General features: G+C 48.8%; 2 protein-coding genes across 3 annotated transcripts in view; both read left to right on the top strand.

Annotated features, from left to right (window-relative positions):
* The window catches only part of DNAH2 (dynein, axonemal, heavy chain 2), a 96,427-nt gene extending 77,432 nt beyond the window's left edge, over nucleotides 1-18,995 (top strand). Inside the window, 23 exon segments of the mRNA XM_004685094.2 lie at nucleotides 3,075-3,239; nucleotides 3,802-3,927; nucleotides 4,057-4,205; nucleotides 4,273-4,339; nucleotides 4,490-4,640; nucleotides 4,869-5,017; nucleotides 5,186-5,319; nucleotides 5,465-5,609; nucleotides 5,733-5,932; nucleotides 7,559-7,685; nucleotides 9,415-9,601; nucleotides 9,775-9,923; nucleotides 10,072-10,255; nucleotides 10,476-10,666; nucleotides 15,941-16,132; nucleotides 16,283-16,467; nucleotides 16,699-16,927; nucleotides 17,027-17,178; nucleotides 17,280-17,394; nucleotides 17,868-18,044; nucleotides 18,144-18,218; nucleotides 18,384-18,534; nucleotides 18,698-18,995. Coding sequence (XP_004685151.1) covers nucleotides 3,075-3,239; nucleotides 3,802-3,927; nucleotides 4,057-4,205; nucleotides 4,273-4,339; nucleotides 4,490-4,640; nucleotides 4,869-5,017; nucleotides 5,186-5,319; nucleotides 5,465-5,609; nucleotides 5,733-5,932; nucleotides 7,559-7,685; nucleotides 9,415-9,601; nucleotides 9,775-9,923; nucleotides 10,072-10,255; nucleotides 10,476-10,666; nucleotides 15,941-16,132; nucleotides 16,283-16,467; nucleotides 16,699-16,927; nucleotides 17,027-17,178; nucleotides 17,280-17,394; nucleotides 17,868-18,044; nucleotides 18,144-18,218; nucleotides 18,384-18,534; nucleotides 18,698-18,852 — 3,555 coding nt within the window. The 3' untranslated portion in view covers nucleotides 18,853-18,995.
* A 572-nt stretch (nucleotides 18,996-19,567) lies between these two features.
* Nucleotides 19,568-23,423, top strand: part of KDM6B (lysine (K)-specific demethylase 6B) — a 21,573-nt gene continuing 17,717 nt past the window's right edge. For both annotated transcript variants that reach the window (XM_004684636.2, XM_012726494.1), the window contains exon 1: nucleotides 19,568-19,628. The gene's annotated coding sequence lies outside the window, so the exon portion shown is untranslated. The remainder of the gene's footprint in view (nucleotides 19,629-23,423) is intronic.

Below are 23,423 nucleotides of genomic sequence, written 5' to 3'. Positions count from 1 at the left end.
AAATGGCACCCGGCCCTCACAGTGCTTATGTTTTCTTTGTTATTGATGAGCTTTGTTTAGAAAGCTGCCTAAGAAACTGGCGATTGTGACTCCCCCTCCAGCAGAAGCTGAGGTCAGGAGTGGGAGGAAGATGGTTGCTTCACCATATGCTCTTTTTTTCCTTTTGGATGTTGACTCATGTGAAAATATTCACTTTTTCAAAAAGACATAAATGGAAAGTTTTATTCTAAAAAATAGACAAAAAATGTTGTTAAGTATGATGTAATGGTGTTGAAGTTATGTGGGAAAATGTCCATATTCTTTTTTCTTTTTTTTTAAAGGTTTATTTATTTATGCATACAAAACTGGGGTAAAGGTTGGAGGTGTGGGGGTGAGAGGATTCACCAGAATCAGAGTGGGGAGCAGAAGAGGCAGATCGATGAAGTACACTGCGAAGGGGAGCAGCGGCTGTGTCAGGAGAGGTCTGCCATGCCATGTGGGTCACCTCCCTGGCCAGGGATCGAACTCATGCTGCAGTGGCTGTGATGGCTTCATTGTGTTGCCCATTGCACCACCAGGGAGGGCCCCATATTTTTTCTTAACATGAGTTTTTAAAAAATATTTATTTTTATGTAGAAGATCTGGGGTATAGGTCATCAATGCAGGGGTGAGAGGATTCACCAGAGACAGAGGAAGAGCAGCAGGTGGGACGGGAGAAGTCTGCTGTACCCTATAAGGGTTAGATCACTGGCCTGGATCGAACTCAGGCCATAGCAGTGATAGAGCTGAGACTTGACCCCTATGCTACCAGGGAGGCCCCTTGACATGCATTTTGAAGTATTCAAGCCTGAAATTTCTTGAGCTGAAATTTTATACAATGTTTTAAGTAAAAAGGTTAAAACTGGCCCTCCCTTGTGGCGCAGCAGGTTAAAGCACAGCACTAAGAAGCTAAAGCCACTTCTGCAAGAGTTCGATCCCCACCTGCCCTGGAGGAGATCCATATGGCACGGCAGACCTCTCCTGACCCAGCCGCTGCTCCCCTCAGCAGTATACTTCGTTAATCTGCTTGTTCTGCTTCCCACTCAATCTCTGGTGAATCCTCTCACCCTCCGCATCTCTGGCCTGTACCCCAGTTCTGTATGAATAAATAAATAAATCTTAAAAAAAAAAGTTTAAAACTAAAAATGTTTTAAAGCTACAAGCAGGTTAATATATTTTGTTCAGTGGTGGCATACACATGGTATTCAGAGATATGGAGGAAACCACCAGCAGAAATTTAAAAAGAAAGAACTAGAAAATAATTTGCTACCTAAGAATGGGACTGGAAGTGGGAAATTTGGGCTAGGAGACTATAGCATTTGATTACAACCCTTTTTGTTTTTATTTTAGTTTTTAAACTTATTCATCCATTTCTTGTATCAAAAAATAAAAGTAGTGACGATATGACCACATACAAAATAAGTAATGAAACAGAACTCTGTCAAGTGGGCTGCCTGCCTCCCTCTAGACGAATCTCCACAGGAAGCCAAATTATAATCAGAGAATGTTGCTGATGAGCATGGCCTCAGCTCAGGGAGGTGGTCACATGATCCTGATGACAGGGACAGACAGACCACAGACCTCCTGAGGCCTGGCCTTCCTTGGGGTAGGCGCATCCTGTGTGTAAGGGGTGTGGTGGGGACAAGATAACCCTTCCCAGTAGCCATCCCCTTCCCATGTTTCCTTCGAGTGGCCCAGCTGGCCCCTTCCCTGCTGAGTGACAGCTCCTTTTTATAGATGTTAATACCATCTAACCAGCTACTAGCAAGGCTTGACCTGTCAGCTGTCCTATCCCTTGAGGGTGACATTTTGAATCCCAGCTTGCTTTAAAGACTACTTGGAGCGCTAGTGACCCCATTTCCAAATTCTTGAAGGTCAACTTCAATTGCCCAGCCGGGTTACTTGCTAACTCTGCTAGGCATTGTGCTACAATTCATGTTTATCCTTTGTTAAAGGGTAAACTGAGGCAAAATCTGTAAGGGTTACTTTGGACAAACTCTTTGGCTTAGGCCATAAGAACCATCCAGGTGAGCTAGAGGAAAGACACAGGGGTGTAGAAGGAAAATTCTTTGATTGTAGCCTAAAGCCTAGTTGACTGGTTGTTCTTACATTTCCTTTTTGTCAACTTGAGACATTTACTGCCTAACCTTTTGGTTTGCTTTCTCTTAGGCCATCAGTGCTATCATACCACCTCATCTAATGGCCTCCTTGTTGCATTAATACAACACCTTACCACAACACAGATGAGGTTCTAAAAGGCTGAAACTTTCGATTGTCCCTCCACAAAGTTGAACAAAGCACCTCAACAGTCTTTGCACTGTCATAGGCTGCCTCTTTCAGGGGTGCTGTTGGCTAGAGAGGGAACTAAGTTTTATTGTGAGCATACTACATGCCATGACCCTCGTCATGAAAAGGGTGGGTGACATCATGTGTATCCAGTCGCAATTACTGTTCGCTTGTTGGGCACACATACCAGGTGCTGGAAGAGACTCTCCAGTCATCTACTTCAGATTTGGGGTATGTGTTCCAAACCTCCACTGCACACAGGGTGGTGAAGAGTTGAGGGAAGCTGTTCTAGTAAATAAAGCTCTTTCCAGGTTCCTGTCTCTGGTGTAGGACCTTGGATCTGGGCCTTTTTTCTAGATGGACTCCCTCTTCCCATCTCCAACAGATTCAGAGTTCTTTTCCAGCCTTTTCTTCCTCTTCCACTTTAGGTGTGACCTCTGGCACAGTGGCAGTCATTTCTACCTGATCCTCTCACATACCCTGTGTGATTTATTGTGCACCAGAGCTCTGTCTTCTATCCAATCTTGAGTTTCATTACCAAGTATTTCCTAGGCTGCAGGGAAAGAAAATTCATCTTATTACATAAATTTTATCTTGTTTTCTCTTCACAATAGCCCTATTAATACTATTTTTCTCATGAGGAAACTGGGACTCAAAGAGATTAATCTTCCTCAAGATCCTATAGTCACAAAATGGCAGATTGGTGATTTGAACCCAGAACAATCTGACCACCAATCCTGTGTTTCATCTCTGTTTCTGAACCCTCTCAGGTGGCTGAGAAACTGGAGATGCTAAAGAAGCAGTATGATGAGAAGCTTACACAGAAAGAGGAGCTTCGTAAGAAGTCCGAGGAGATGGAGCTGAAGCTGGAGCGTGCTGGGATGCTGGTGTCTGGGTTGGCTGGCGAGAAGGCCCGATGGGAGGAAACAGTAAAGGTGAGATCAGTTGTGCTTCCTGATTTTCTTTCATCCTGCCAGTAAGTTCCAAGAACTCCTTCCCACCACCCCTACCCCCAACTTCTTTCATGTGGAGAGACTGTCAGGGGAAAATGGTACACCTGAGGTAAAGGAACTTCTAGGAAAGGGGGATATGAGTTTTTCTCCTTCCCTTCCTCACATCTAGTGAGAATAGTAGAAAGATTTTTTTTTTTTGGTGTACCACAGGGATCAACTTCTGTGTTCAGATAGGACTGCAAAGCACACCAAGGACATTTATATAGTTCTCCCACCCTCCCTTCTCTCCCACCCCAATCAAAACAGACATGGGGCATCTGGCTTTGTGAAAGGGTTAGGCCTTTGTCATAAGAACATAAACATTGTTGTTAAGGGTGGAAACTCAAAAGTACTAGACCCAGATTAGAGTTTTCACAGTCCAAAAGTCTGGGAGAGGGAACTTCTCTGCTCTGCTTAGTGTCCCACAGAGTCTTCAAAACATTCTGATAGACTCCCAGTGCTGGGGCCCTCCAGGCAGACTCACACCTCCCTTACTGTTCACCAGGGCCTGGAGGAGGATCTGGGCTACTTGGTTGGCGACTGTCTCCTGGCGGCTGCCTTCCTGTCCTACATGGGGCCCTTCCTGACCAACTACCGGGATGAGATCGTTAACCAAATCTGGATCAAAAAGGTGAGGGAGCACTCAGGCGTGATGAGGGAGCTCTTAGGTCACAAGATCTGGGACCTAAGAGATGATGGAAAGCAGCAGGCTGCTTGACTCAGACCTCCCAGCTGAAATTTGGGGCTCTCCCCTCTCCAGATCAGTGAGCTTCAGGTTCCTTGCTCACCTCGCTTCACCTTCGATAACTTCCTGTCCAATCCTACCAAAGTTCGCGACTGGAACATCCAAGGGTTGCCCTCAGATAACTTCTCTACTGAGAATGGCATCATTGTCACCCGTGGCAACAGGTAAGGATGCTGCTGGGAGCAGGTTCAGGGGCAGAGCCTAACTGCTGCCTGACATTTCTCCCTTCAGGTGGGCGCTGATGATTGATCCACAGGCCCAGGCCCTGAAATGGATTAAGAACATGGAAGGAAATCAGGTATGATACTGAAGACAGCTTTTGCCCTCTTAGTAGAGACTCTTCCCAAATCTGTCTCTTGAGGTACTATTCTGAGTTCATGCTGCTGCTCCCACCCCTTCACCCCATGTCCCTTACTGTTTCTTCCATATTTTTCCTTTGCTCTTTTAGGGCCTCCAGATCATTGACCTACAGATGAAGGATTATCTTAGAATCCTAGAAAAGGCCATCCAGTTTGGACACCCAGTGCTACTCCAGAACGTGCCTGAATACCTGGACCCCACACTCAATCCTGTGCTCAACAAATCTGTAGCTCGAATTGGTCAGGGCAGAGGCTTATAGTGGGGTTGTATTATGGGACAAATCCTAGAGACCAGATGACTACGATGCAGGGAGACAAGGGTTGGCTCTGGCTGTCTCCTCTACTTAACTGTTCTCCCGTTTAGATAGCCCCTGGCTGTGGGCACTGGTGCAGGCTGTTATTACCCCTGATGCCACCTGGGGAATGGATCTGTATCCATTTGGTCACATGGAGTCCTTGCCCTTGCAGGTGGTCGGTTGCTGCTGCGAATTGCAGATAAGGAGGTGGAATACAATCCCAATTTCCGTTTCTACATCACCACCAAGCTCTCCAATCCCCACTACAGCCCAGAGACTTCAGCCAAGACCACTATTGTCAATTTTGCTGTCAAAGAACAGGTGGGTGATGGCTGCGGTTGGACTAGGGTAAAGCAGGACAGGCTGGGTATGTGCAGATTGAGAAAAAGGCTATGATTATTTGGGGATAGCTTGAGGCTTGGAAGTTATAGAGAGATAAAAGAATGAATGTCACCCTGAGATTTTCACCATGACTTCTGAAACTCCCAGGGTCTGGAGGCCCAACTTCTGGGCATTGTGGTTCGGAAGGAACGGCCTGAACTGGAGGAACAGAAGGATACTCTAGTCATCAATATCGCTGCTGGGAAGAGGAAGCTCAAGGAGCTGGAGGATGAGATCCTTCGGTAAGGTGTTGCCCCTACCTACCTCCAACTCAATGATCCGCTTGCAGGCTCAACTAATGTTCCAGGGACTAATGAGGGCTTCTTTCCCCACAGCCTGCTATTATTCCCACCAACTCAACCCATGTGCTTCTTGGCTTCCCTCCAGGCTGCTGAACGAGGCCACGGGCTCCCTGCTCGATGATGTGCAGCTGGTGAACACCCTACAGACCTCTAAGATCACAGCCACGGAGGTGACTGAGCAACTGGAGACCAGTGAAACCACAGAGATCAATATTGACTTGGCCCGAGAGGTAGCACCCATGCCCTCCAGCCCAGCCTCCAACAGCCACCAAGACGCAACTCTGTTCTGTTGACTTGAGGCCCTTCTCGCCCTGGGCCCTCACCCTGTGCTATGCCCTTTATCTTCTATGCAGGCTTACCGCCCATGTGCCCAGCGGGCATCGGTGCTGTTCTTTGTGCTCAACGACATGGGCCGCATCGATCCCATGTACCAATTCTCATTGGATGCCTACATCAATCTCTTCATCCTTAGCATTGACAAAAGCCATCGCAGCAACAAGCTGGAGGACCGCATTGACTATCTGAATGAATACCACACCTATGCTGTCTACAGGTCTGAGGGCTCCTCCCCATGAGCCCTAGGCAGGAGGTCAAATGGCTGGGTCCGACGCTGACCCTGGCTACTTCTGTCTTAGTGCTTTCCCATGCCACCTTTCTCGGTCAACTCACCCCCACTCTTCTCCCCTGACAAGTGCATTCTCTGTAGTCACCTAGTACCTATGGGTGAGCCATCCCCAGTTTTGTATATTTAGCTTATAACTGTCCACTCTTCCAACAATTTCCAAATGGTCATGTGCCTATAAAGGATGGGCAATCTTGTTAAAATACTCAGATCCAGTAGGTCTGGGGTGAGGCCTCAGCATATGTATTTCTCACACACTCCCTGGAAATGCTGTTGTTCCTAGTCTGTAGCTCACACTTAGAATATCAAGGCACTTAACTCCTTTACCTGGACTTCCCAGGGCCCCCTCATGTTCACCTTGTTTCAGAACAAAGTGAACAAATTATTCTTCTTCCTTCAGGGTCCTGACCCTTAGTGAAAACTGAACATCATCCTTGACTCTGTCCCTACATCTCAGGCCAGTCACCAGGATTTGCTCATGAATATTGCTGCAAACTGTTTCCTCCTGGTTCTGTATTGTTCATTTCTTTAAAGATTTATTTATTTATTTATGCATACAGAGCAAAGGTACAGGCCAGACGTGCAGGGGCAGTGAGAGGATTCACCAGAGTTAGAGTGGGGAGCGAAACAGGCAGATCAATGCAGTACACTGCTGAGGGGAGCAGCAGGCGAGACAGAAGAGGTCTGCCGTGCCATGTGGGTCAGCTCCGGGACAACAGGGATTGAACTCACAACAAAGCAGCTGTGGCCAGCTTCGCAGTGCTGCACTTTTACCTGTTGCACCACCAGGGAGGGCTGGTTCTGTATTTTTCAATCGCTCAGGCCTCGGTGGTCTTCCTTTTTGAGTTGCACATGGCCTCCGAATAGCTGTCCTGCCTCTAACTTTGTCCCTCTCCAACCTGTCCAAGCTGCCAGCAGGAGCCTTCCAAACACATAATCTACCACTCCAGTCGTGGTACCACTTACTGTCTTCCCTGGCCGTGTGTGTCCAGCGGCCCATGCAGCCCTCTGAGGCCCCCACCTGCCCCCTCAGCCTCCTCTTTCTCCATCTTACTCAGATGTTGAACACGGCTGACTGCCCTGCTTCTTTTTCCCTACCTGTGCTTACACTCCTAAGTCCACTTCCTCTCCCACATCACCCAACAGCTCCACTGCACCTCGAGGCAACTTGTCTCAGAAACTTCCTGAGTCTACAAACCAGGGTGGGCACCCTTGCCCATGATCCCCGAACAGTGACCCCATCATAACCACGGCCTCTCTTGTGTGTCCTCCCCACCCTACCTGACTTTCTGCGCGACAAAGGCTGTGGCTTATTCATCTGTTTGGCCTAGCAGAGTAGCTGGTCCAATCAATTTTGAAGTTTTTTAAATGGACATGAATGATTTTACCAGTGAACTCTGGGGAAATCACATCCTTTCTCCGGGTCCCAGAAACAGGCACCTTTGGACTAGATGCTGATTCAGGTCCCTCTTTGGCATGTCTTTCTGGTTGTAAGCGCCTTGCAGTGAGCTTGCCTACTGAGTGGCCTGCCTTCCCACCCTCCTGTGCACTTCCCAGGTACACCTGCCGCACCCTTTTTGAGCGCCACAAGCTGCTCTTCAGTTTTCAGATGTGCGCCAAAATCCTGGAGACTTCGGGCAAGCTCAACATGGATGAGTACAACTTCTTTCTGCGTGGGGGTGTGGTAAGTTGGTCAAAGGGCACATCGGAGTATGGGGTGGTAAAGGGTGGTGCTGATGGCCAGTATGATGGGGACTACACACTCAGAGGGGTAAGGCCCATGGTTCCAGCAGGTGAGCTGAGGAAAACTTCCAGAAACAAGTGATAACAAGCTCCCTGCATTTGTGGGGAGAAACTTGCCACACACACCTTTGCCTGCTTTACAGGCTGGGCTTTGGGGCCCCTCTTACCTGAGACCCACTAACTAGCATGTTCTTGCCATTTTTGAAAACAGCTTTTCAGATTACTCCTTCTCCACCTGAATTCCATGACCAGCATTATGTTAACTCAGTCCCTTGCAAACACCCTCCACCCCTGCTCTGTATTGCATCTGACCATACTATCACTGTGGTTAGATCCATCTCTGCTTCTCTTCTCCCATGTGGCCCAAGAGGGTGAACACGGACGGCGGGAGAAAAACACACCCACACTGACTGGTCTTGATTTAAATCTGTGATCGTGAACCTCAAGTGGGTGTCTTAAAGCTCCCTGACAACCATGCCATATTTCCATGGGCTGTTCATTCTCTCACTTCCTTGGACAACAGCTCCTTAAGCCACCTTCGCTCCACTCTCCCTGGATTTTAGAAAATAGTTCCCCAGGGCCCTCCCTGGTGGCAAAGCACAGTTCTACAAATCTGGCTGCAACTGCTTTCATGCGAGTTCGATCCCTCGGCAGGGAGGTGACCCAAATGGTGCGCAGACCTCTCCTGATCTGCCCACTGCTCCTCTCAGCAGTGTACCTCGTCAGTTTGCCAGTTCTGCTCCCCACTCTGTCTCTGGTGAATTCTCTCACCATCCAAAACCTCTGGCCTCTACCCCAGTTCTGTATGCACAAATAAATAAATCTTAAAAAAAAATAGTTTCCGATTCCCCCAGCCCCCGCTTCCCAACATCATGATCAAGATCCTTTTAAAATGAATCCCCCATCACTGATGTCACCTCCCACAGCCCCACCTCTCACTCTGTGCTCTCCAGCTTCCCAGGCCCTTACGCTGGTTCCTTCTGCCAGAAAACTCAGGTGTCACCTGGACTTCGCCTCCTTCAAGTCTTGACTATACTCTCACTTCACTGAGATCTCCTTGACTTTATTTAGTACTTTAAAATACCCCCTCCAACATTTCCAATATCCTTTATCCTTCTCAATTGACTTTGTTTTTCTATCTCACTGTCATCCATTTTTACTATATAATTTATTTGTATATTACCTTTTTTTGTAATGTGCCCTCCCACGTCGGAAAATAAGCTCTTTAAGGGCAGAGATATTTGTCCGTTTTGCACAGTGATAAGTCTCAAGTGCTTAAGACACGTAAATATTTGTTGGTAGACAATAAATATTTGTTTAAGAGAGTGAATAAGTGAACGAATGAAGGAATGATGGTCTGTGTTTCTCTAAAGTATGAGGCTACCAGTGGAAATCCGAGGCGACATTACCAACAGACAACCGCCAGAGGGCACCAGTTTCCTAAATTTGAACTTGAATTTGCTATACGCAGCAGAGACTGAGAGGCCTAGACCCCGCAGTTTATTTTTCTAAATTAAGGTGGATTCAAGCCGTCTCCCATTTCCTGTACTCACATCTTCACTCTGTTTCACACAAAACTCATCTTGACTTACCCATCATTAAAGAAACAAAGATACCTCTTCTTTTGAGGTGTTCCCAGGTAACCCTTCTCTCCTCTCTCCTTCTCCCAGGTCCTGGATCGGGAGGGCCAAATGGATAACCCATGTACTAGTTGGCTCGCAGATGCCTACTGGGATAACATCACAGAGCTCGACAAACTGACCAACTTCCATGGACTCATGAACTCCTTCGAGCAGTACCCTCGCGACTGGCACCTGTGGTATACCAATTCCGCCCCCGAGAGAGCTATGCTGCCAGGTGCCTTCCCTTGCGTATTTCCTTCTATCTATTCAAACCTTTATTCTTCATCCCTCTCCCAAGTTCCTCTCAGTGAATCTGCCTCCTGGCAGAGCATTCCCGGCAGGTGCACCTTTGTTTAGATTCCCTTTCTTCAGCCTCATTCTCCCTGCAACTATCCAAACCATCCCCAGGCGAATGGGAGAATGCCTGCAATGAGATGCAACGGATGTTGATCGTCCGCTCCTTGCGCCAGGACCGGGTGGCGTTCTGTGTGACCTCCTTCATCGTCTCCAACCTTGGCTCCCGCTTCATTGAGCCGCCTGTCCTAAACATGAAGCTGGTCAGTGGCTTGGTTTCCTTGCCCACCCCATCCTGGGGGCCTTCCTGCCTCCCTCTCCCTGTTTTCATTTACCATGTGTGCTCTGTCTGTCTCTCTGCATGTGTAAATGTGGACTCCTGCTGGAGGTCTTCCCTTGTGTTTCTGGCAGGTGATGGAGGATTCAGCCCCACGAACCCCACTCGTATTTATCCTGTCCCCGGGTGTGGACCCCACGAGCGCCCTGCTCCAACTGGCGGAGCAAACAGGCATGGCGCAGCGCTTCCACGCCCTGTCCCTGGGCCAGGGCCAGGCCCCAATCGCTGCTCAGCTCCTCCGAGAGGGTGTGATTCAGGGTCAGTGCTCATCCCGCTCCCACTACCGTCATGGACCCTGGTCACACTCCCCAGAGCCGCTAAGCTCAGTCACACTACCGCTCCCATAGCCTGCACTTGGCCAACAGGCCCTGACGAGTGGGCGGTGCACCCCTTCCCACCAATACACAAGCAGGTGGAAAGTGTGGGGACAGTTGGGGCTTAGGGACTGGTTTCCACTGAATCCAGCTTCTCCTTGCAGGACATTGGGTGTTCCTGGCTAACTGCCACCTGTCACTGTCTTGGATGCCTAATCTGGACAAACTGGTGGAACAGCTGCAAGTGGAGGATCCTCACCCTTCCTTCCGCCTGTGGCTCAGCTCTAGCCCCCACCCAAACTTCCCTATCTCAATCTTGCAGGCCAGCATCAAGATGACCACAGAACCACCAAAGGTACGGGCATGTAGATAGCCAGCTCCAACCCTGCCCCTGGGTCGACCTTTCTTCCTGCTAGCATCGGCGAGAATGTTTCATGTAGCATGGTTTTCGGGGTTCTATAGTCAGCTAAAAAATATTGCCCACCTCATGTCTCTCCTCTGTATCCCAAACTCGTAGAACATAATAGAGGTATCTACTTTTGCTCAAGTATGATATGCCAGGCATTGCTCTATTAATTCATTTAATACATACACACACACCCCATCAGGTACATGTAGTCACCCCCATTTTATAGATAGAAACTCACATGCAGAAAGAGTCCATAACTAGTCAGTGGATCTTTCCTGCCTCCCAGCATTTCCTTACATTCTCTTCCTGGATCCTAGCCTCTTTCTCCTTCCTCCCCTCCAATTCTTATTTTGTCTTCCAGTATTACAAAGTCACCTTTAAATGCAATTATATGGGCCTTTAAAATCCCATTACCTCATTATATCCCACCCACTTACTCCCTGCTTAAGCCATCTTAGTAGCTTTTATTGCCTATAGTCAAGATCAAAACCCTTATTACATGGCCTGTTACAGCCCAGAAGGCTCTGCTCCAGCTTCCTGCCTCACCACTCTCCTCTTCACTTTCTTTGTTCTGTCTACACCAGAATGTTCATTTTTACCTTTTTTATTGTTTTTCTCCACTAGATCCTGTATTCTTTTCGCTCTTCTCCTTTTCCAGCCCCTCCTCTGCCCCTCAGGTCTCAGTCAGTCATCACTTCCTCAGAAGCCTCTGACCCCCAACACCAGGTCCAGCCCCTCCTGACACGCTCATGAAACACACACTCCTCCTTCTGGCCCTTTGCTCTGCAGTAATTTTACCTTCCTGATGTGTCTTGGGCCAACACCTGTCTTCTCTTGAAACTTCCTGAAGGCAGAGGCCACGTCTTCCCTCCCTCTCTGTTCCGCTTGTCCTGTGACCAGCGGAGAGACCCGTATATAACATTAATAGTTGCTTAACAGGAAAGTACTGTTTGAGTGCACTCAAGCATGAACGTCAATGCAGGGACGCAGTCCACATCCTCCCTGGCCACCTTGGGACAGTTGACATAGTGGACTGTGCCTAACACAACTCTCCTGTTTCTCCGTCAGTCTCTTGCCACATCATTTAGCACTTCTAGGTTTCTTTCTCCTTCTGGCCCATCTTAAGACTTTATCCTTGACTTCCAGTTTTTCTCAGTCTATATAAATGTCCTCCTCGCACAAGTTGGTGGTGGAAATTGTCCCTCTCCTGATTCCAACCGCAATCCCCATATCTGGCTCCAGTATCACATTCAGCTCCAGGTCTGAACTGCCATCTGGTTCCAAAGCCTTTTTTCTTGGCAGCCCACCACCATATGTCCCACAGTCTCAAAACAAATCATCCATTGTAGATCATCTCTTCATTCCATTTTTGTTAATGGAAACACTAATTTTAAGAATAAAATGTTTAAAATGTATTTTTAAATCACCTTTATTTTTTTTTCTACCAAGAAAAATCTCTGAACTCCATTTTAAAATGTCAAACAGTTCAGAAATGTGTTGCCAGGGTAACAAGATTTTTTTCTTGAAAGGAACCATTATTTTGCCTTTTAAGGAAGGTGGGCCCCTAGGTCATTAGAGGCCCCCTGTTGGCTGAGCAGCCTGTGAGGAGTTGAGGTGAGTGAAACCTGAGGCCCAGGTACTAGCTGACAAGGAAAGGGGGAGCCAATGATGAGTCCCAGGGAGGAGAGAGGGTGGTTCTATAAAAGGGAGATTCCCCAGAGGAGAGGGCCCAGTCCTGGCTCAGCCCAGGAGCTTTCTGTGAAAACCTGCTTGCTGGGGATGGGCAATCTCCCTGCCACTTGCCAAACCCTCAGTGAAAGCAGAAAATTCAAGGGTGTACTTGATACAAGTGGATTTCTTTTTCCAATCATGTTTATTGAGATAAAGTTGGTTTATATCACTGTATTTGTTTTTGGGGTTATAGCCTCAAACATCTATAAGATGTGTGTTTTCACACCACGCCCACCACTAGAGCCCCAGTAATCCTCCACCTGCTGCTGGGGCCCTCCCTCCCCCACTCTCACCCTCCCACTCTGGTTGCCTCAGTTTTGCTGGATTTCTTTTGGACACGGAGAGAGCCACTTTTTTTTTTTTTTAATAATTTGGGAATCATTTCAAATTTACAGAGATATGATGGTAGAATAAGAATAAAGAAGACTCACCTATGCGGTACCCGGATTCACATATTATTAACTTTTATCCAAGTTAACCTTACTGTATGATTTCTCCCCCTGCTTCTCTCTCTCTCTCTCCACACACACACACACACACACACACACACACTTTTGGGACCTATTTGAAAGTAAATTTCATATATTATTTGCTAAAACTTCAGTGTGTTTTAAAGGGCTCAAATCAAAGAATAACTTATCCTCTTATATAACTATAGTGTAGCTACCAACTTCAATACACTGAAGCAATATTTTAATGTAAATTTATTATGCACTCCAATCTTGTTAAATGACCCAATTGTGTTTCTCACAAATTCCCTCCCCCCCCCCAGCAGTGGATCCATTCTAGAGCCTGGTATTATAATTTTGCTGTCCTGTAAAAGAGACCAGTTTTGTGTTAGGATGTACCACATCAGCTTGAATCGTCATGGTAACATAGTAGTTCATGTGAGTTTTACTTTCCCTTAATCACAGTTAACAGTTTGAGATCTAAACCTGAGGTATATTTTTGGGTCACTGCCTGCCATCAGCCTTAAAAAAAAAAAAAAGGTAGTATTAATGCTTAATAAATATTAAGTAGATAAAAAACATTATGAATAAATGCAAGATACAAAAAATCTGCATGGCAAATGAAACTACTTTATAAACTTATATCCCCAGCCACTTGCTGGGTACATTCAATATTATATACCTGATGTTCATGGTCATGTTTTGTAATTCTTCGTGTTTGCCAGATCCTAGTCCTGTCTAGTATTTACTTTGTGGCTTATCCTTTATTTTCATGATATATTTTGGAGGATAGAAGTTCTTCATTTTTTGAGGCTGAGTTTAGCTATGTTCTTTTGAAGAGGAATAAAGTAAGGGGACTTGACTTATCAACCACCAAGAACTATTATAGAGCTATCTGGTAAGTATTGACTCCAGTGTAAACAAACTGACCAATGAATAGAATAAAGGGCTCAAAAATACATACAGATGCGGGAAGGGGAAACATGATGTAAAGCTGAATAGGTAATTGTAGATCAGCAGGTCATTGTTTCTGGTCCTGTCTTGTTCAAGAATTCTTTGCTGACTCCATGGTTGTAAAGGCATTCTCTTACATTTGTCTTCAAAGATACTTAAAATGTCCTTCACATTTAGGGTTTTTTTTTTTTTAAAGATACATTTATTTATGCATACAGAACTGGGGTATAGGCCAGAGTTGCAGAGGTGGTGAGAGGGTTCACCTGAGACAGAGTGGGGAGCAAAATAACCCAACTGACGAAGTACACTGCTGAGGCAAGCAGCGGGGAGGTCAGGAGAGGTCTGCCGCACCATGTGGTCACCTCTGGGGCTGGGGATCGAACTCATGCCGAAGTGGCTTTAGCTTCTTAGTGCTGTGCTTTAACCCCCTGTGCCACCAGGGAGGGCCCACATTTAGGTTTTTAATCAACTGAAGTTGAGTTTTCTGAGTGTGGAATGAGGTAGAGTTCTGATTTTATTTTTTTTTTTACACGATAATCAATTTTCCTGTGCCATTATTGAATAGCCCACTGTTGCCCTCTGATCAATAATGACCTATTCAGCTTTAAATCACATTTCCACATCTGTGTGTATTTCTGAGTCCTTGATTCTGTTCATTGGTCAGCTTGTTTATATGGGGGTCAACACTTACCAGATACTGCCTTAATAACTCTTCGTGGTTTATAAGTCAAGTACCCTTACTTTATTCCTCTTCAGGCTACTTATGATATTTTATTCTCCAACATAAAATTTTGATTAGCTAGTCAAGTTTCACCAAAAGTTCTATTACTCAGTCTGAGGGAAAGCATCTTGAGGCTGTGAAACCTCACAATCCATGAGTGTAATGTGTCTTCTATTTATTCTTCATTTCAATAGTGCTTCATAATGTTCTCTATGTTAGTATATTTATTACATGTATTTATTAGATTTATTAGATGCTTGATATGTTTGATGATGTTTTATATATATATAATATATATTATTTATATATAAATGGCATTTTTCAAAATCAGTTCTGTAGGCCATAATATTTTTCTTTGAGCCTCCCTGGTGGCTTAGGAGTTAAGTTTCAGCACTATCACTGCTAAGGCCTGAGTTCGATCCTGGCCAAGGAGCTGACCCACATATAGTACAGCAGATCCCTCATGTCTCACCCACTTATCCCCTCAGCAGTACATCTGCCTGCTCTGCTCCCCACTCTTTCTCTGGTGAATTCTCTTAACCCTGCACCTCTGGCTTATACCTCAGTTCTTCTATGCAAAAATTTAAAAAAGAATATTCTTCAGTTTTCTCACTTGTCCATTCTGTCCATCACAGATGTTCCTAAAGCACTGTCTCAACACATCACTGTCCAGCTCAAGACCGAGATGCTTGGTGAATCAAATCCAAGGGACTCAAACTGCCATTCTTCTTTTTGCATTTCTGTTTATTGCCCTCCTTACCCCACTTGAACATTTGTACTGACTTTGCTTTCATCTGCTTACTTTCCCCTTTGTTCCTTCTGTTCTTTCCAGATCCAGAAAACCCTTCCTTTCAGAGTAGTCCCACCCTTTCCATCTGGACAACTTAGTCCAAGTCCCATCTTGCTCATGCAGCCTGATAAAGCCAATCACACACGCTGTTCCCTTGATGATCTACCATGACCCTCTTAAGCTACACGGAACCTTTGCTCATAATCGTGTACAACAGTATTGTTCATTAATAGCTGCATGAATATGTCTTTGTCTTCATTCACATTTTTTGGCCCTTCCAACTTGAGTTTGCCTACCTACCATTGAGAACATTATGAATGAAAAGATCAAAATGGGGAGACAAGAAGGTAGGGCTACCAGTAGTCCACATGGTGACTGTGAGTTAGAGAAAGGCGCCCAGTCCTGTGAATGAGTGCACATCTTGGCGTTCAGATCAAGGACTGGATTTCATCCTCTGCTCTCCTTCAGCCAGTGTCCTTGTGCAGTGAGCAACCCCTACAACCGTGCATGGTGATACCAGTGGCTGGTGCGAGCATGATGCATATCACCCCACCTCTGCACTTTATTATCCCTAGGGCCTAAAGGCCAACATGACACGTCTTTACCAGCTGATAACAGAACCCCAGTTTTCCCGCTGCTCCAAACCAGCCAAGTATAAGAAGCTGCTGTTTGCCCTCTGCTTCTTCCACTCTGTGTTACTGGAACGCAAAAAATTCCTGCAGCTCGGTTGGAACATTGTCTATGGCTTCAATGACTCTGACTTTGAGGTTTGTGCTAACCAGTTCCCCCCCCCCCAGTCCCCTAGCCCTCTCTCCTTATACTTCCTGTCCTGTGAGTGTATCTATTGACCAGCCTGTATTGGAGTTCCCCCCATAACTTTGTTTGGGACTGGGGATTTGGACTGTGGCCATGCACAGGTGTCAGAGAACTTGCTGAGTCTTTATCTGGATGAGTACGAGGAGACACCGTGGGATGCACTCAAGTACCTCATTGCTGGCATCAACTATGGTGGGCATGTCACGGATGACTGGGACCGGCGCCTACTCATCACCTACATCAATGACTATTTCAACGAGCAGTCTCTATCAACCCCCTTCTACCGGTGAGGGGAGGGAGGGTGGCACTGAACAGGGGATTGGAGGATGCAAACAGACCTGATGGCAGAACTGGAGAAATGTTTGAGAAGAGGATATGAGTTTGTGGAAGTGGGATAGGGAACAAGAGCAGGGAGTTGAACAGACAGGAGATGCATTTGGACCAGGGTCTTGGGTTGGCATGGAAGCCCCCAGAGTCCTCTCAGTGGGGTAATGATAATTATGCTGTGGATCCTTAGGTTGTCAGTATTGGAGACTTATTTCATCCCCAAAGATGGAAGCCTGGCCTCTTACAAGGAATACATCAGCATGTTGCCTAGCATGGACCCCCCTGAGGTCTTTGGCCAGCATCCCAATGCCGATGTGGCCTCTCAGATCACTGAGGCACGCACTCTCTTTGATACTCTGCTTTCCCTGCAACCCCAGATTACACCCATCAGGGCTGGAGGACAGACCAGGGAAGAGAAGGTAAGGGACACCTGGGCCATGAGCTGTCAGAGGCAAGAACAGAGACCTGGTGTGAGGGGCAATGATAAGGGGTCTATACTTACAGCTCTGCCTCCTCAGGTTCTGGAATTGGCTGCTGATGTGAAACAGAAGATCCCTGAAATGATTGACTATGAGGGTACCCAAAAACTGCTGGCTCTAGACCCTTCCCCCCTCAATGTGGTCCTTCTACAGGAGATCCATAGATACAACAGGCTTATAGATACCATTTTGTAAGAGAAAGAGGGACTCTCTGGAACATGGGGAGGGGGCCTAGGATGACTCTCCTAGGGCCACCCCATCTCTAACCTTCCATCTATCTTATCCTGTTCAGGTCCTCACTGACAGACCTAGAAAAAGGTATCCAGGGCCTCATCGTCATGTCTACAAGCTTGGAAGAGATTTTCAGTTGCATCTTTGATGCACATGTCCCTCCACTCTGGGGAAAGGCAAGATTATATCACCGTAAATCCTACTCCAGCAATAAGTTGTTAGCTCATCCTTATGCCCCCTGGTGCTAGGGCGGCTTATAGCAAACTGCAGTGAGCCTGGGTTCTGGTACCAAATAGACTCAAGGTTGAAATCTCACTCTGCCTTTCACTGCCTTTGCACAATTTACTAATTTAGAAAGTTAGGGCAAATCACTAACCTCTTCAATCTGTTTCAAAAGATTCCTAGTACTATACATAACAGTAGGTGCTGCATTAATGGTAATTACTTAATATTACTGTCGCAATTGTTATTGATAAAATAGTTGTCATTTTACGCTGCTTTTCTGGGAGGTGATTTTTGGAAAGCTTTGCTCAACTATAGTTGGGAACGCCGGCTGAAATCAATCACACAGTTCTGTTGATTTTGGATGCTCAAAATAAGGATTTGAATGCATGAATAAATTAATTAACACACACAATGCCTCCCTCAGGCATATCCTTCACAAAAGCCATTGGCTGCGTGGACCCGGGACTTGGCCATGCGTGTGGAACAGTTTGAGCTGTGGGCTAGCCGAGCTCGGCCTCCTGTGATCTTCTGGCTGTCTGGCTTCACCTTTCCCACTGGTTTCCTCACTGCCGTGCTGCAGTCTTCAGCTCGCCAAAACAATGTAAGCAATGTGGAAAGTGTTGGGAATGGATGCTGGGAAACAGGTATTTGCTTTCCTCTTTGGAGTTTCACCCTTACTATTCTTACCTTCAACACCCAGATTTCAGTGGACAGCCTCTCGTGGGAGTTTATTGTTTCCACTGTGGATGACAGCAACCTAGTGTATCCACCCAAGGTGGGAGCCAGCTGTGCTTGGGGATCTGAGCAAAGATGGGTGGGGTGAGGGAGGGTGCTGGGAACAAGGGTGGGAAGTAATTGAGAAGAGAAGAGAGAGGGGAGGTTAGAGGTACTGGCAACCAAGGGTCTAGACTTCCCCCAACCCTGTCCCATCTCTCCCCAGGATGGTGTGTGGGTTCGGGGTCTTTTTCTGGAGGGTGCTGGCTGGGACCGGAAGAATTCCTGCTTGGTGGAGGCAGAGCCCATGCAGCTTGTCTGCCTCATGCCCACCATCCACTTCCGGCCTGCTGAGAGCCGCAAGAAGAGTGCCAAAGGTGAGACCAGCCCCCTTGGACCTCTTGCTGGCTGGGATCCTGCCTCACCCTCTGCTCCACCCATGCAGCCCTGACAGATAGGCTGGGACACACACACACATACTCCTTCTGCCTTACTTTCCCAGAAGTTCTGGTCTCACTTTTGTCTTCTCCTTTCCTTCAGGCATGTACTCTTGTCCGTGCTATTATTATCCCAACCGGGCAGGCAGTACAGACAGAGCCTCCTTTGTCATTGGCATCGACCTGCGGTCTGGGACTATGACATCTGACCACTGGATCAAGAGAGGCACTGCTCTACTCATGAGCCTGGACAGCTGAAACAGCCGCGGCCTCCTCCCTGCTTGAGAAAGGATCAAGGATAGGGACTCTAGGAATGAAGGCTGATAATGCATCTCAGACTGTGACTGGATCTGATTCGCGCCTTTCACCTTGGTTGAATTTGTTGTGTGATGAGGCCAGAGATACTTGTTTGTGCTAGCCATAAAGGTGGAAGAATTGTACTGGAGTCCACAAGCCCTAAATTTTATCACAATGGAATGGCAGGGGTTTGGGGAGGAAGGAAGACCAGGTCATGCAAAGGACTGGAGCTCGGGTGAGGGGCTGTGGGGAAAGGTGCAAGGGAAGCGGCCTTGAGGGATGGGGAGGCGTGGTCTAAACCGGCTGGTTTGGTGGAGGGGCTAAAGAGGGTGTGGCTAATTTCGGGGCTGGACTGCAGTGGGTGGAGCGGGTCTTTGGAAAAGCGCGAGAACCCAAATGGAATAGGGCTTTTTCAGGTAGGGGTCGGGGATGGACCCCAGTATACAGCACGCAGAACCCGGGGCCCCGCCTTCTGCACCCTGCCCTGCACCCGAGCTGAGGCGAGTGGGAGCTTCAGATGGCGGGGCGGAGCCGAAGGGGGAGACTGCGGAGCAAGAAGGGGCGGGACAACAAGAAGGGGGCGGGGCGGGAACCAGGGGGGGCGGTGTTTGTGTTGGAAAATCCAACTGCGCCACGGGGCGGAGCGGCCCCCCCAGCCCCAGCCTGGGAGAGGGGGGGCCGCTCGACCCCCTGGGAGACCTTGGGGAACCTGAACACCTGGGACACCCCAGAACCAGGTAACGGGGAGCCGCGAGGCTTCTGGACTGAGAAATCGTCTCCGAGCAGGGGGGCGGGACGCCTGAGTCTCTAGAGGAGTAGAGCTGGGGATGGACGATTAGGTCTCGGCAAAGGCACTGGGAAGAAGACTGGGGCGCCGGACATATGGGCGTGGGAGGAGGTGTTGGGAGTAACGTGCCTTGGGTTCCGATGTCAAGAGGGTCACGAAAAGAGTTCAAGTCCCCCTTGGGCTGGGATTCCCCTTCCCGACACTAGGGCGGGGCGAGGCGTGCGGCGACCTCTTAGCAGAAGGGCAGGACTTAGAGGTTAGTGTTTGCAGATGGGTAGGTCAGTGCGCGAACCCCCTGAGGCTGGACATGGTCGGAGAGGGCCCACTTCCAGTCTACCTCCATTTCTTCCCAAAGTTGAGGTGTGTAGCCTCAGCTTTGGCCCTCACACCCGGAGCCCTGAAACCTTCAGCGGTAGCCTTCGCCCTATCCGCCTGCTGCATTTCGCCTCTCTTCGTTCTGCCTCGCCCGGCTCACCCCTAGTCCCACCCCTACTCTCCAGTCTCTTGCCCTTAGCCCTCGCCCGGTTGGGGGCCTTTCCGCGCTGAACCTTCCCAACGCAGCCACGAGATGGCGAGGGCGACACGCACAGCCCCTCGCTGAGGGGAACGGGCGGGGATGAGGCTGTGAGAGAGGGCTGAATGAAGCCCCCCGCTCGGGCCTGAGGGCAAAGTGGGCTGAGGTGCTCTCTCGACTTCCTGCCGTCTCGGCACCCTCACAGGAAACTGTGGGCGGGAGAGCGCAGGGCAAAGGATGGGGAGAGAATTGGGCACTCAGTCTCCGCCTCCCCAACTGGGGTAAATAGTGAGGAGGGGGTACGCGGGTGGTTACTAAGCAACGCAGATTTCGCTTCCTGTCTGCTGTGGCTCGTGGCTGCGATTTGGGGTGGGCGTTGGCAAGGGGGGAGTTGGGAGGTGGGTGCTGGGAGACTGTAGGGAAGGTTGAGGGCAGGATGTCTGGTTCTCGGGACAGGAAGAATCCAGGGAGGAAGGGGGAGGCGGTGTGCACCGAGCTGTATAGTAACAGAAGTGGACTCGGTGTTCGTCTGGAGGGGGGCGCGACGCTAGCGCGGCGCAGATCTGCTGCGCTCCCCTTCCCTCTCGAGGGTTGCTTGCCCTGTTGCCAGAGTAACTGGAGCTGGACTGGGATGCGGATTCCCGAACTCTCGCGCCCGCCCAATCCGCTCCCAGGGACGTCCCTGACATCAGGACACTGGAAGCCAATAGAGAGGAGGCATCACAGAGCGACAGGAAGAGGGAGACGGGAGGGGTGGAGGTGGAGGAAAGGAGGAGGTAGCAGCCCGGGACCCGCACGTGCACCACCACACGCTCGCGCCCACTCCCCTCCCTCCGCCGCACGCGCCCGGGTACCGCACCCTGCGCCTGCGCTGAGGTTCAGCGCTCGCCGTCCTCCCTTCCCACCCCGACTCCCCCCATCTTGAGTCAGTGTTTGCAAACTAGTCCAGGGCTGCTCTCCTTAGCCCCACGTCTGGGTCCTCCTGCTCTCTTTCTCTGGGTCTGGAACTATTAATGCCTAGTTCTGCGTGGGAGGGGCCAGCTACCTGTTCCAGGCCAACTCCCCCCACCCCCACCCCCGCCCCAGCTGGTGCCCCACTCTCCCAGGTGGGCTGGGCGGTGCTGTGGTTTCCGGCCCCATGTGTTCCTCCGTTGCCTTCCCGGGTACGGGCTTGGGTTGTCTCCTCAAGAAAAACGAAACGGGTACCAGCGTCCCTTCCCGAGGCTTCACTCGCCGGGGCCCAGCTACAGTTGGTGGTGGGTGGGGTAGGGTGCTGCGGGGAAGCCCCGGAGGGTCCAGGTGACTCCTCCCGAGCCATCACGCCCCTTCCTTCGCCTGAATTCTTCCAGTAGGATGTGCACCAAATCACTCCCATCCCTAACACACACACACACACACACATACACACAGAGCTCATTTCGGGCTGCCTGTCCCCGACTCCACTCGTCCTTCTCGGCTTCTCCCGGTTATATAACTCTTCCTCTTGCCGTGTCCTGGTTTCAACTCCACAGACTCCGCCCTGGAACAGCGCGGGGAGGGGCAGGAGAGTTAGGGACCCAGACAGATTCCGGCTGGCGGCCGGCTGGGGAACTGGGGATCCCGCAGAGGGGGAGACAGAGCTCCGCGGGACCCGGTGTCCCCGACCCTCCCCTCCCCCCACCCCCAGCTGAGACCTCTTCTAAGAGAGAAAGCCAAGTATCTGAGAGGCGTGTCGGTCTCAGTAATGTGGGTTGGGAGGTCAGGGCTGGAGAAGGGAGGCTGGAGTCCCTTGGATTGACGCTGTACAGAGGTTTAAAAGAGATAAAGGCTGGACGCCTGGGTCCCTTCCTTTCCTTTTGGGGGGGGTCCCAGAATTCCTAAAGCTATTTCCCTGGAAGCTTAGCCAGCAGACCCTCTCCGCCCGTAGGGGTCAAAGGTCTGTGTGAGAGGTAGCCTGGGATGATGTCACCAGTGCACGTGCCCGGGATGGTTGCCAGGCAATGAGGCCTCCTCCCCTTTCCATTCGGCCCCTACCCCACCTCTGCCCCGAGTCCAGTTCCAGCCCCGTGCCACTTTTTCCCCTTCTCCCTTCCTGTGGTCTTAGCATTCTGCAGGTGGGAAACCCTGGCCTGGAGTTTGTTTTTTTTTTTTTTTTGGTGGGGGAGGGGCGAGGGTGTGGTGTGGCCAAAAGACTTTGCCTCTTTGCTGGGCTAAGAGAACCCTGGGTCACTTTGCCCTTGATTGATACAGAAGAGTTTCTCTTCCAAGTCTCCTCCCCACTTCAAAGAGCTTCACGACAACCTTTTTACTTTCCCACCTGCTGCATTGTCAAGTGTCCTATTGCCCTGTCCACATTTTGAATTGAAGTGGGAGTGGCTGCAAGATAGGTATACCCAGGAAAAGAGCTGCACAGTGGATTCACTGGACTTCAGTTTATCCCTGACTTTAATCAATGGTACCCCCACCTCTCACAGTAAGGAAAAAGGTCAAGATGCAATATGAGAGTGAAAAGTCAGGGTCTTTATTGTAAGTGAGGGATCAATTTGTAGCCCTTCTCGAGCCAAGAGGACCTCAGATGATAGCTATAGCTCATCTCCTCTATTGAGTTAAATCCTGGGGCTGGTTGTGGCATGGAGGGTGGGGGGGATCTGTATACCTTAGAGATTGGGCAGTCAGGTCAGACTTGGCTTCCCTACCCAGCTCTGTCACTAGTGGCTCTTGGGAATAGGAAAGGTCATAACCTCACTGAGCCACTCATTCAGAATCTGAGAAATTTAAATATCAATACCTACTTTTTAGACTGTCGGGAGTGAAAATGAGTTAACATAACCTGCAAGACACTTAGCATGGATGCTTGGCACAGAATGAACCCTGAATGAATGTTCATTATGAAATTCTTATTGTTAAGTGGTGGTAGTTATTTTTATTATTATATGTTGTATATCGATGGACCTGCTTCAAACTGGTCAGGACCTTAGGAGTTTATTAGGGAGGAGTGGGGATTTTCTATTAATTTGGTGGGTGGAGGGCTGGGGATTAGCTTCCACTGCTTTGTGCACTTTATTTGACGAAAGCTTTAGTCAGATTTGTATTGCTTTCTTTAGGATTATTTTCCCCCCTCTTAGAGAAGAAATAGCTCAGACTATTTCTCTGGCTGTGAAAATAAAATAATTGTATTGTGGTTCTTGATTTTTAAGCAAGACCCCAGTCCCCTCCCATGTTGTTGTCGGAAGCCTTTTAATTTTGCATAGG

Source organism: Condylura cristata, unplaced genomic scaffold (assembly GCF_000260355.1).
Source record: "Condylura cristata isolate star-nosed mole 26May11 unplaced genomic scaffold, ConCri1.0 scaffold00017, whole genome shotgun sequence".
Taxonomy (NCBI): Eukaryota; Metazoa; Chordata; class Mammalia; order Eulipotyphla; family Talpidae; genus Condylura; species Condylura cristata.
The sequence above is the reverse complement of the archived record's forward strand: the minus strand, read 5'-3'. Positions and strand labels throughout refer to the sequence as shown.